Below are 12,176 nucleotides of genomic sequence, written 5' to 3' on the forward strand. Positions count from 1 at the left end.
TTGGCTAATGTGAGTGTAATGACAAGCTCATTGGAAAGCGGTAAGATCGGGAGATAATGGAATTGGTTCAGTTTACGATATTACAGTCTTTGTTCGATCGATTGGACTTATCTTAGATCTTAAAATAAATTCGCGTTGAAGCTCTTTATTCGTGATTTAAATTCGTGACACATCTTTATGCCACTGTCTCTCAAGGGACAAACATGTAAAACGGTATAAATCACTTATTTAGGAAGCTATTGTTTGTATCTGTATTTATTTATTTTTTTATTATTATATAACCTAAAAACAAACGAAAAATTTAAATAGGAGATAATAATATTGTGTTATAATAAAATAATATTATTTTCCCCCAAGCAGCCTAAAACGTTTCATATGGTAAAATCTAAATGAAATTTATTTTTCTTTCTTTCTTTCTTTCTTTCTTTCTTTCTTTCTTTCTTTCTTTCTTTCTTTCTTTCTTTCTTGTTATTAGTATTATAAAATATTTAATATGACCGAATCAACACTGGGTTATGCCAACGAAACTAAATTTAAAGATCGAATCAGAAGAAAACTAAACTAAACTTTCTCCAATGAACCACGAGATTTAATATAACTATAACTGCAAGAGTTAATATGTCTGCAACCTAAACGAGCTGACAGACCAATTCTTTTAAAATTGTCTTCTTTTAAAAATAACAATAAAATTATAGCTAATAATAATAATAATAATAATAATGATAATAATAATCATAAAATCATACTCCAAGTTAGTCCACATACATTGGGCTAAATAAATAAATAAATACATAGCCTATACATACATATAAATACATATATACATTTGAAAACGTAGCTTTATCAATAATATACTTATCATTTTAATATTTTAATTTTAAATAGCCTACTCCCAAACAGTTTGTAGTATATATTATCGTTTAAAATGTTATGTTCACTGGACTTTTTACAACTCTTTGAGGAAGGAAAGTCATACACAAAAATGCAATAGTAAAAAAAAAAAAAAAAATGAGGCTGTTGTAAAGTGGGATCTAAATATATATCAAATAGTGTGATATTTTAACTCTTAGACACCGGCATTCTAACTGATATGTAAAATATATGTTATGTGTCGGGGATCCGCAACACATCTCACAATAAAAGCCGTATTTTGCATAATTTAGCTTTCTTGAAAAATCTCTAAATAGCAGCATGACAAAATCTCATTCAAGCTAAACGTTATTAAATACTTAGTCTTTATTTGGTGTTTGTTGGGTAAACCAGCGATATAAAAACAAAAATAGCTATATATAAAATCAGACAATTTATAGGATATGACAGCATGTTTTCCTCAACGTTTTTTGCCAGTGCCATTCGATGAAATAGTCTTAATCCCAAATCTTCTCTTCCAGGACTCAAGGCAGGTCTCACCAAGTCCTGATCCCATCCACTCCTCCCGTCGCCAAATTCATATCCACAAAGTGGTTGGGTATTTGACTTGTGTTGGCAAACGGTGGTACAGAAGTGAAGTTACAGTGGTATGGGTTATTTCCATAGCTGTTGTAATAGTTATTGTAGGGATATGACACGGTGACGTTGTACGGAGCTGCGTGACAGGGCTTGCCGTCCCGCACCAGCACGGGCACCGCCACCCTCCGTGGACCGGCCAGCTCCAGACTTCTGTCCTGCCGCTGTCTCTTACACTTGTACCTCCGGTTCTGGAACCAGATTTTGACCTGTGTCGAGGTGAGCTTCAGCACGTGAGCCAGGTGGTCTCGCTCGGGTGCTGACAGGTACCTCTGCTGCTTGAAGCGTCTCTCCAGCTCAAACACCTGAGTCTGAGAGAAGAGCACGCGAGGTTTCCTGCGCAGCCTCTGCTTCGGCTTCTCCACGGCTCTTTCTTCTTTTCTATCAGTATAACCCGAATCGTCAAATTGACACATGCCTATTTGGGTGAAATAAATAAATAAACACAATAAGTATAAAATGCATGCTTAAATGCGTTATAAAGCATTGATTAGTATTAGGGGATCAGTAGCCTATACAAAAAAATTCCAAATTCTATTATTTTGGTTGTTAATAATACTATAGTAGCCTACTACTACAAATACAATGACATCTATTACTACTACAGGGCTGCTAACATCTAATAAAATGACTAATAACGCTTTTATTGTTTTAGAAACTTTAAAAGATCGAATATGACAGCAAAATTTGTGTCTGTTATATTACATAATATAGAACTGATTTGGGCTTAGAGCCAATGATAATATTACAGGCCTGTTGTATTATATTTATTGGCAGTTAACACCCCTCATATCAAGAACCACTGGTTATTGTTTATATTCTTTAGAGGAGAGAGAGAGTGAGAGATGTTTCTGAGATCAGTGTTTTTATTTCTACAGAAAAAAGTTGGTTGTGGAACTTGAAAATATTCTTGAACGGTAGGCTATAAAAAACTGTTTTGGTTGTAACAAAAACACTTGGATTGTTTAATTTCCCTTCACCTTGCATTGATTGAACAGCAGTATTAACTGTAAATGCCCTACTTGTTTCTTCGCTCGGGTCCATCTCCTCCTCCGTTGGAGATCCGCAGGAGCTTCTGACGATGTCGCAGTGGTCTGGATCCAGGGCCCCGGCGGTCACGCTGTGTGTGTCGGGGCTGTAGAGGAGCTCCAGGCTCCGGCTCAGTGTGCTGTGCATGCACTGAAGCTGAAGCGACTGCAGCGGGACAGTGTCCTGCTCAACACCCATCAATCCACTGGGGTGCAGAGCATGCTGCTGCTCCAGTTTGAGGATGTCCTTTACCGAAAACGGAGTGGAGGTCACAGGACTCGGAAGCATCGCGACAGATTTGCGTGCGTGCTTGAATGAAGGTGGAAGAAAGGTTCTTCGTTTCACCTGGGTCAAATTCAAAGCAACATCAGCTGACTTCGTGAAGTTCCCACAGATGTAAACTGTAGTGAATTCTCCTTTTGGGGTGTTTGGCTATATATGTGAATCTCCACGAGATGAAGAGTGTCCTCTATCTTCCTCTTTCTGCTGCTGGCTGAAGGTGCGGAGAGAAGCGCTCTTATCTAATAGAGAGCCTCCTTATCTCAGATGGACTCCTCCCATTCTGTGCCTCCCATCATCACCTGTCCCAGCTCACCACAGTGTTAGTCTGTTAATAAAAGTCTCCAAATCAGGATCGTTGTGACTGAAATACCATTCACGCAGATTCAAGTTGAGTGGTTTGATGATCAGTTTTGAATAAGTGCACACTATTTTGTCACATTGGCCTAAACAAGGTAATCTAACACTAACAGCTTTTAATAAAAAAATAAATAAAAATAAAAATACGATTTCATATCACTACGTTAGGTTACAAAAACTAAATAAATTTATTAAGGGCTGTTTCAAGTGGAAATAAACGTTAATTAACGTTAATTTCAGTTCATCTGCGATATTAAAGCATTAAGATGGCTTGTGTTAGCTTGACCATAAGATATGAAACAACATTACTTTTGGATTTTATAGTTGTTATGTTAGCCATTGATGTTAGTGTTAAATCGATGTTAGTGTGCTACATCTCTAAATATAAATGTGCTTCATGTGTTAACATCTAAATGTATTAGTTATTTAACATTAAAGAATCAATCTTAATATATGTAATTACACAGCAAGCCTAAATGTAAGGGTAACACCAGGTAGAAATAATTATTTAACGTAACAATTGCATTTAATAATAGGCCTAATATTTTTCTAATGCTAAGGCCTTCTTTTAGAAATTGAGCGTTACTAATAGACCTGTTATGAAATTTAATTTTCGTGACTGGAAGCATTTAACATATATTCATAACACTCACTTTATGCAACCAATCAGCTCTGAATAAATCTAAATATAACAAAAAAGAACCACTGGGAAATTCACTTTTTTCAAACCATAAAAATGATGATAGCCTATTAACTAAATTCGCATACAGTATGTGTTCATGCTAATTTTCATTAGCTTTCAAGAATAAATTGTAATAATTTGTTTATTAACCAATGAAAGTAAGAATAATTACAGCTTATTTATATCCGCGTTAATCTGCTGTGTATTTAAGACGTGCAAGCTAATACAGCCTATCTGGTTAAATATAAATTTACTATATAAATATAAATTTAATATATATATTACTCAGTTATTTAATATATTGCGCAAACAGTGCTGTAATGTGACTTTCTCGAATCTTCGCTAATATTAGCTGGGATTCCTTCTATGTTGCGCCAGTCTGCAGGAAACCCTCCGTTCATCTTCGTGAAATCAGGGTTGAATTGCTCTGGTTCTTCGGGGATGCAGAGTGGATGTCCGAGAAGGTGACATCCAACAGGCCTATTAGTGTACACAGGCCACAACAAACAGTAACCCTACACCTGATGTAGTCTCTGGCGCCAGGCTGCAATGCTTGAGTGAGGTTGAGACGCCGCGCGACCACCGGATGACACTTCACCTGCCTGCATGACAGAAACCACACCACTAACCACATCTAATTCAGCAATATACAAACTATATATATTTGTGTATAGTTGTGCATGTCGTGTTTTATTTTAATCATTTATTTTACTTATTTGTGGTTTTATTTTAAATTGATTTGAACAGTCGCCTTAGGTCATCAGAATCGATCAGAATTTTGTCCGTCACAAAATACTACTACTACTACTAATAAATAAATAAATAAAATAATAAAAAAACATGTTATTTTCAAATGAAGTGAAATGTTCGTAATGTTACAAGTGACTGAAGAGAATCTAAAGTTATGAAAATCTCATCACGTCGTTGTAATAACTGGCTCCCCAGTGATAGTGTAGACAAATTATTTTTTGTTATGTTCAAAATTTTCGATGCAGCTGATGTTTACTCCATGCATATGTGACAAAGATGTAAACTTTAGCATAGGCTATAGTTTAAAAGAATAAACATGTACTGAGTATAATGTCTTCAGACAGTTGCAAGCTATTTGCAATTAAACATAAATTTATTATAGGTTTAATTTATATTAAATCCAGATACTTGAACGTAAGAGTGATTTTTTTTATCCACTTAAGAGAGACTTACATATACATATTTAATATTTAAATGAAGTATGGTTAAAGTGAATTACCACGGAATGAACTCATAAGCATAAACTAAACTACACTGTTTTAATGTAACTTCTATTGGAACTTATTTAATTTAATTATGTGTAATTACACATGGACTACTACAGTTAAAATTAATCAAGTACTTCAAATGTGCTTTAGTATGTTAGTCAACACATTTGAGTTAACAATGTCAACGTTGTTTAAAATGTACTTTCGACTACAACTTTTATTTCATTGTTACAATAGTATATGAAGATACAGACTTTTTATAAATATTTTTTTGGGAAAAACAACAAATGCACTTTCAATTTAATTAAGTGCACTTCTATTTTACCAGAAACTGCCTTTGTGTTAACAAACATGTCACACAAAATTAAAATATAAATTTAGAGGAGTGTGGGGCATGTTTGTCACACAACGAAGTTGTGACAAGGGCTAAATATCAGTATTAAATTAAACTCCTCTTCATATATATATATATATATATATATATATATATATATATATATATATATATATATATATATATATATATATATATATAGCCTATATATATATTTTTTTATTTATTATTTTTTATCAAAAAACATAATTTCTTATTTTCACATTTTACGGCTGCTATTTAATTTCACTACTTATCTGTTTATTTTTCTGGAAATCATTTCACAATAGCAAAAAAAAAAAAAAAAAAAAAAAAAAAAAAAAAGTGACAACTTAAACCAGTTTCCCTATACTTATCGACTCTTTTTGGATTTGGGCCATATCTACGAATAATGATGTTTTCATGTTGTACATAGTTTATTATTATTATTATTATTATTATTATTATTATTATTATTATTATTATTATTATTATTGTGTTGACCTGTTTCTGTTTGTGGTACACACGCGTGCTTTGGTCAGAGTGAACTTTTACTGTTTTTCTTGTCGGCTGCGAGAATTGTATCTAGTCTAAATATAGTTTAAAATTAATTTAATATTCTTATTGTTCATATTTTTGACAATTGTGGATTGTGTGCTTTTTATAGATTTTAATTGTAGCCTATGCTTTCGATTGTTTTCGATATTATATTTGAAATAACAATAGGCCCTATTTTAGAGCATGCAATTCAAAGTGAGAAGAAAAAGGCATTGTTACGCTTTTACCTGGGACAGGCTGTATATTCTCTGTGTGTAACCAGTAGGAGCAGGAGCTTTGATCCCGTCCCTCACTGAAGAGGTAATCACTATATAATTGCGCATCTGTGGAAGGCAGAGTGTTCACGAGTTCTCCAGGCAGCATTCACAAAACTCAACGAATCCTTTGGCCTCTGAGCGAAGCTTATGGGCTCCATCTCGCTGCCAATGACGGCAGTGTAACGTAAGACGGTAGTTAAGTAATAACCGTAATTAATCATGCTGTAAAAAAGAGCGCTGATGGCTGCTGAAAGGAAACACTCGCCTTCGAGCCTTTCCTTTAAACAGAACTCCATCAAAACGTTACTCGAGATTCAGTAACCATAACCTCATACAGTGACGGATTCTGATTGACAGAGAGTCCTGGATGAAGAGGTTTACACCGGACACGGAAAATCTAAGTGTTAAGTGGCCTATATATATATATATATATATATATATATATATATATATATATATATATATATATATATATATATATATATATATATATATATATATATATATAATATATATATATATATATATATATATATATATATATATATATATATATATATATATATATATATATATATATATATATATATAATGTTTCAGTTGGATGTTTGTCTAACATCCTTTAAATTTTCAGTGAACAATTAAAAGTAACGTTACCATACTGGTAGAACAATTCTGATATTCTAATATTACAATAACATTCTGAGAACATTCAGAAAAACGTTTTCATAACTCTATAGCATTAGCTTAATGTTATTAGAACATATCGTGTTAGCTGTCAGCGTAGAATTTTGATATTTGTGTTCTAATAACATAATATATTGCCAGAATGCACCACCAGTATTGAATTTGGTTTCCTTGGATGAAAAGAAAATGTTATATAGTTCATATGGCAATTATTATTATTATTTTATTTTTATGGAAAACCTGAAGTAATCCATATTGCTGTCATGTCGTCATTCTTTCCACTAGATGTCCCTGTAAGTCTAATTATAAAAATTAGCACAGATCACTGATGGTTGAAAATGTCTTTAATTTAATCGCCCAGCCTTCAGTTCAAATACGTTTGACCGGATTAAAAAAAAAAAATAAAAAAAATAAAAACATAAAACAAATAATTTAATAAATAAATATATAAAAGATAATTATTAAATGGGATCTACTATATTTGATAGCCCCAAAGCCATATAGGTTACTGTACCTGTGAACAATATACATAACATTTAATTTTACAATATTTCTTAGGGATACTTATAGGTAAATGATACTGTAGAGGCTTTACTGCCCTAGAGATACAACTGACAGGTGTCACGTCTCTAGTCACGTGATTACACTCAGTGGAAAGACCTAGTGAACACTGCCGCCTGCTGGAGAGGAAAATCATATTTCATAATATTACTGTTTTACTGTATTTTTTTTTCAGTTAGATGCATAAAAGACTCTTCCAAGCCAAGGAATCTTACCAACATCAAACCTTTGTGTATTTTTGAGTGAAACAGGATATTCAGTGAGAGAAAATGCATCAGGACTGTATTTTATTCATTTATTTGTGTCATTTTAACATATTTTAGGGGTTGAAACAAAATTAAAGTATGGAAGCATATGGGTAGCATTATTCAATTTGGGATGTAATATGCAAAATGACAATGCAATATGTAAAATGGCAATGCATTTCTGTATTTACATTTACATTTTCCAATACATATTACATCCCAAATTGAATAATGCTACCCATATGCTTCCATACCAAATTAGACACAACTTTAAACAAAACTATATGTTTTTCTTGTTTTTTTTTTTTTCACATTGTCACAGAGTCTGTTGATTGACCCTAACTTGTACTGAGCGATTTTCTAGTTTAAAAACTATAAAAAGATTGGATCATCATACACTGCATATTTTGAGGGATTATTTTACAATTGGTTAGCACTTTATAATGTTTTATGTTTTCAGTAAATTCAAAGTTTTCTGTAAATAAAACCTCCTAACCTATACACGAGAACTGAACACATTTCCACTGTTTATGCAGGATATACTCAGCACTCAGTGTCATTCAGCTTGCTGGTGTTGTAGCGGTCTTAATTTAGTGCTGTAAGTGCCACAAGCACAGATTAAGTGCCGCACTGTCATGAGTTTAGGCCTAGATACTTGTCAGAGTTACAGAAAGTATAACGTGTTGAAAAAGGCAATTGAGAAGATAAGGAGAAGGCTTGAGAAATCCTTTCTCCAGTTTCAGGGAGATGCCAGTGATTTGACAGATAACCAAACATTATCTCTCATTACGGTTCTTGTCTGTCTCCCCTGTGGCTGACTCCTCAGTGCATCATTTCCATTACAATATGTGTGCAGACCGACTGTTAATCATGCTGTTGCAACATTAATCTCATCACAGAAGAAAGAAAGTCAGGTTTGGAACAACATGATGGTGACTAAATGATGACTGAATTTGCAATTTTGGGTGAATTAAAGGTTCCCTTCATTCAGTATGAAAAGGTATGACACTTTTCATTACCTCAACTGTTTCTCCTAAACAGCAATAGGATTAAACGGGGAGAAAATCGCGAGTTTCGCTTACGTCTCCCAGTTCTCAGATTATTCTGATAAGAGACTGATCCCAGTAATCTCTTGTCTCCCCAATGGTTTCAGAAGAGATCTCAACAATGTCTCAGACTTGCCAAGTCTGTAATTAAAAATCATTTCAGTGTGAACTTAAACATTTCTTCTAAGAACAAATGATTTGACCTACAGTGTGCCATCCGCATTCATTTATTCATTTACATTTATACATGTAAATGGGTACAAAGGATACATTACAAATAAAAGCTCCTTATTGGCACTGATGGATTGTCAAAGAAGCTTTAACATCCAAAGAACCTTTCCATCCCACAAAAGGCTCTTTATAGAGAAGACATTTTCTTAAGATTATTAAAATGCTGGATCTTTTAGGAACTGATCACTGAAAGGTTCTTTGAGGAAACCAAAAATTGTTCTTCTATTGCATCGATGTGAAAACAACACATCTTTAATTTACCCAAAAATGAAAATTCAGTCATCACGCTCATCCCCATGTTAGTCTGAACCTATATCCCTTTCTTTCCTCGGTGACGAGTGACAGCATTTCCATTTTAATGTGAACTATACTAAGCCATTTAGAAAGATGTTCATATCAAGATCTTCTCAACTTACTAAAGTCTATTTTTTTTAGCATTTTAGCATGGAAGCGTGCAAATACAAAACGAGTACAGTTACAGAGCTGTGCTACTAATGTGATAAAACACAACCTAGCAAAAAAAAAAATGCCACCATAAGGTTGCTCTGTTCTGCAGGAGCATTCTTGACTGAGGTTAGTAAGGGACAGCTTGTTGTCCAGTGTGACACCAAGGTTTTTGGCTTTCTGTGTGGGTGAGATGGTTGAGTTGTCTATTGAAATGACAAGGTGTTGGCAAGGGTCGTTCTTGGCTGGAATAAACAAGTGCTTTTTATTTGTTTGTTTTTTTGTAAATTCAGGTGATGGCTGTTCATCCAGGCAGAGATTTGCCATGCATACAGTGATTTCTGATAGTTGTCAAAAGAGAAGAGAGGATTGAGCATAACCGCAATAAGAATGATAGAAAGAAACCACGATGATGCAGTCAGTGACACTGCTTTAACTGTTTCTGCAGCACGAGTGAAGACACTGACCTCACAATGTAAGCTGTCATAAGAACAGAAATAAGGTGCTTGCTATTGTTCTGGTGTTAAACAGAATTATTTGTGAAGACACAGATCACAGCTTGTGTGTGTATGTTGTTCGGGGTTGGGTCGGTCACTGGAGAGAGCTTCACATGGCCTCTCCAATATGTAAAACTACAGGAGGCGTCGCTTTAGATTTGGGAAGCTGAGGTCCAAGAGCTTTTGTTTAGACAGTTTAGCCACAAATGGCGGGATGGCAATGATGGTCCAATTAGGAGCTGGGACTGCACCCTGGACTGGATCCCTGTGTTATTTTTTACTGCTGCCCTCTTCCTTTTTCCTCTTTATAAATCACTGCTTGTGCTTTTGCCAATGCTAGCCTTACATAGCAACCCACTTCCCCGAGCTACATGGGACATGAGATGATGTAGACATACAGTGCTGAAATAGAGATCTTTGTTTGCATTAGCCTTCTGTCACATTAATATAAAGGTAAGAATGTGATCAACAAAGTTTCAGGAAGCTGGCTGTTATTTAATTATTATAATTAATCTGCAAAGAAAGTACATTCTGATCAAACTCCGGTCTGACCTTTTTCATAATTAAGAACATATTTTGTGTTTACTGCAGAGGGACTGGTTTTATATGTATTTATCAAATGTATTTTAATGTACTTTCCTTTCCTCCAGTGCTGTAAACTATTAAATGCCAGATTTAAATAAATAGAAATTAGCACATTCATATGCATTTTATATATATATATATATATATATATATATATATATATAAACATCTGATTTATAAGCTTATGTGACACAAGTCCCCATGAGTTGGTATGTATTCACCAGCACAGAAAACTACACACACATATGCAGTATATATAATAAATGTCAGATTCAGAAATATAGAAATTGATTAACATTACAGTGTATTCCCTTATTGTCAGATTCAGATATAGTCTATAGGAATTGTCAGGTTCACATACAGTCAGTATATAGACAATGTCCTTCATGTCTACAGAAAATGTCAGATTTAGATAGCAAATGCCAGATTTACATATATAAGAAACGTCAGATTCAGATATGTAGAAAATGTCGGATTCATATTCCGTATAAATGTGAGAATCCAATAGAAAACTGCCTGGCAAGTAACTATACTGAATTACCAATCATATTTAAACATGACAGATCATACTGTATGTTAAAGTGCTCATTGGTTTCAGGTCAATGCATGAGAATCCTCTATGAATGTTTTTTTAATAATAAAAAAATCTACAGGCTTCTGTCTCAGTCATGTGATGTTAGCTTTGACCAACAGAGGGCGTCGCGTGCTATAGCAGCTTAAAATCAGTGAAAACGGACTACACTTTCAGAAAATAAGATACAAAACTGTTATTGGGAGGATATAGAGGATAAAGCAGGATATACAAGTTTGATAAATGTATGCATAGCAATCTAAAGCTTCCCAGCTTCTTAAAAAATGTCTTTCTTCCCCTTGAATTCTGTTTGAAAGTAAACCATTGCCAATATGTCCGATTCACATTTCTAGAAAGCATCTGATTCACATTTATATAAAATACAAGATTAACATATCTATAAAAAACAATAAAGCTAAGGAGGGCTGCAGAATGTAGTTTGATTATATCCTAACTTTAGTGTTTTACTTCTGCTGATTGTATTTATGCTTCAAAATTCACAAATGTTGTGTAAGTATAAACCTTTATTGGTCACAGAGCTTATTTTCTACAATAATCCAAAAGACAACAGAAAATTCCTATTAGGTTTTTGTCAGAAGAGGCAAGGTGATGCTGACTTCGGGGCTGGCCTAAAATATAGATCATTACTGTGGTTATATACAGTTCTATAGACAGCCAGAATTAGCAGTCATCACATGTTAAGGTGCTCAAGGCTTTGACATCAATATGAATGTGACAATGGATGGATGAATGCCAAAGCAGAAATATCTTGTGTAATAAAAGCATGCACTGGTGGGGTTAAAAGTCAACCATATTCCAGCTGGAAGAACATCCAGGATTCTGAGAATCATATGTATGCAGCGTGATGCTTGAGCCTCTGCTAACAGTTGTCGCTCCTGGCATCATAATCTACTTAGGATGTTTGCAAGTGAGTGAGTTAAGTGAATGACTAAATAAGTGGAACATGACTGAATCGATGCTGAGCCCTGCCGCATCACCTACTCCTGTGAACTTGTGCAGAAAATGAAAAAAACCCTTCAGGACTCGT

General features: G+C 34.1%; 1 protein-coding gene across 1 annotated transcript; it reads right to left on the minus strand.

Moving 5' to 3' along the window:
- Window positions 1-1,218: 1,218 nt before the first annotated feature.
- LOC113039678 (homeobox protein Nkx-2.5-like) lies at window positions 1,219-3,218 on the minus strand. Its single transcript, XM_026197689.1, has 2 exons — window positions 2,529-3,218; window positions 1,219-1,924 (listed from the first exon to the last, which is right to left on the minus strand). Exons 1-2 carry the CDS (start codon window positions 2,821-2,823, stop codon window positions 1,407-1,409), a joined length of 813 nt encoding a protein of 270 aa, XP_026053474.1. The 5' UTR covers window positions 2,824-3,218; the 3' UTR covers window positions 1,219-1,406.
- Window positions 3,219-12,176: the final 8,958 nt, after the last annotated feature.

Source organism: Carassius auratus, chromosome 22 (genome assembly GCF_003368295.1).
Source record: "Carassius auratus strain Wakin chromosome 22, ASM336829v1, whole genome shotgun sequence".
Lineage (NCBI taxonomy): Eukaryota > Metazoa > Chordata > Actinopteri > Cypriniformes > Cyprinidae > Carassius > Carassius auratus.

Excerpts from the sequence above, each read along its gene's own strand:
- LOC113039678 (XM_026197689.1), bottom strand. The coding sequence starts at position 2,823 with ATGCTTCCGAGTCCTGTGACCTCCACTCCGTTTTCGGTAAAGGACATC. Across the intron at positions 1,925-2,528 it reads GGACCCGAGCGAAGAAACAA|GCATGTGTCAATTTGACGAT; the intron begins GTAGGGCATTTA and ends TCACCCAAATAG.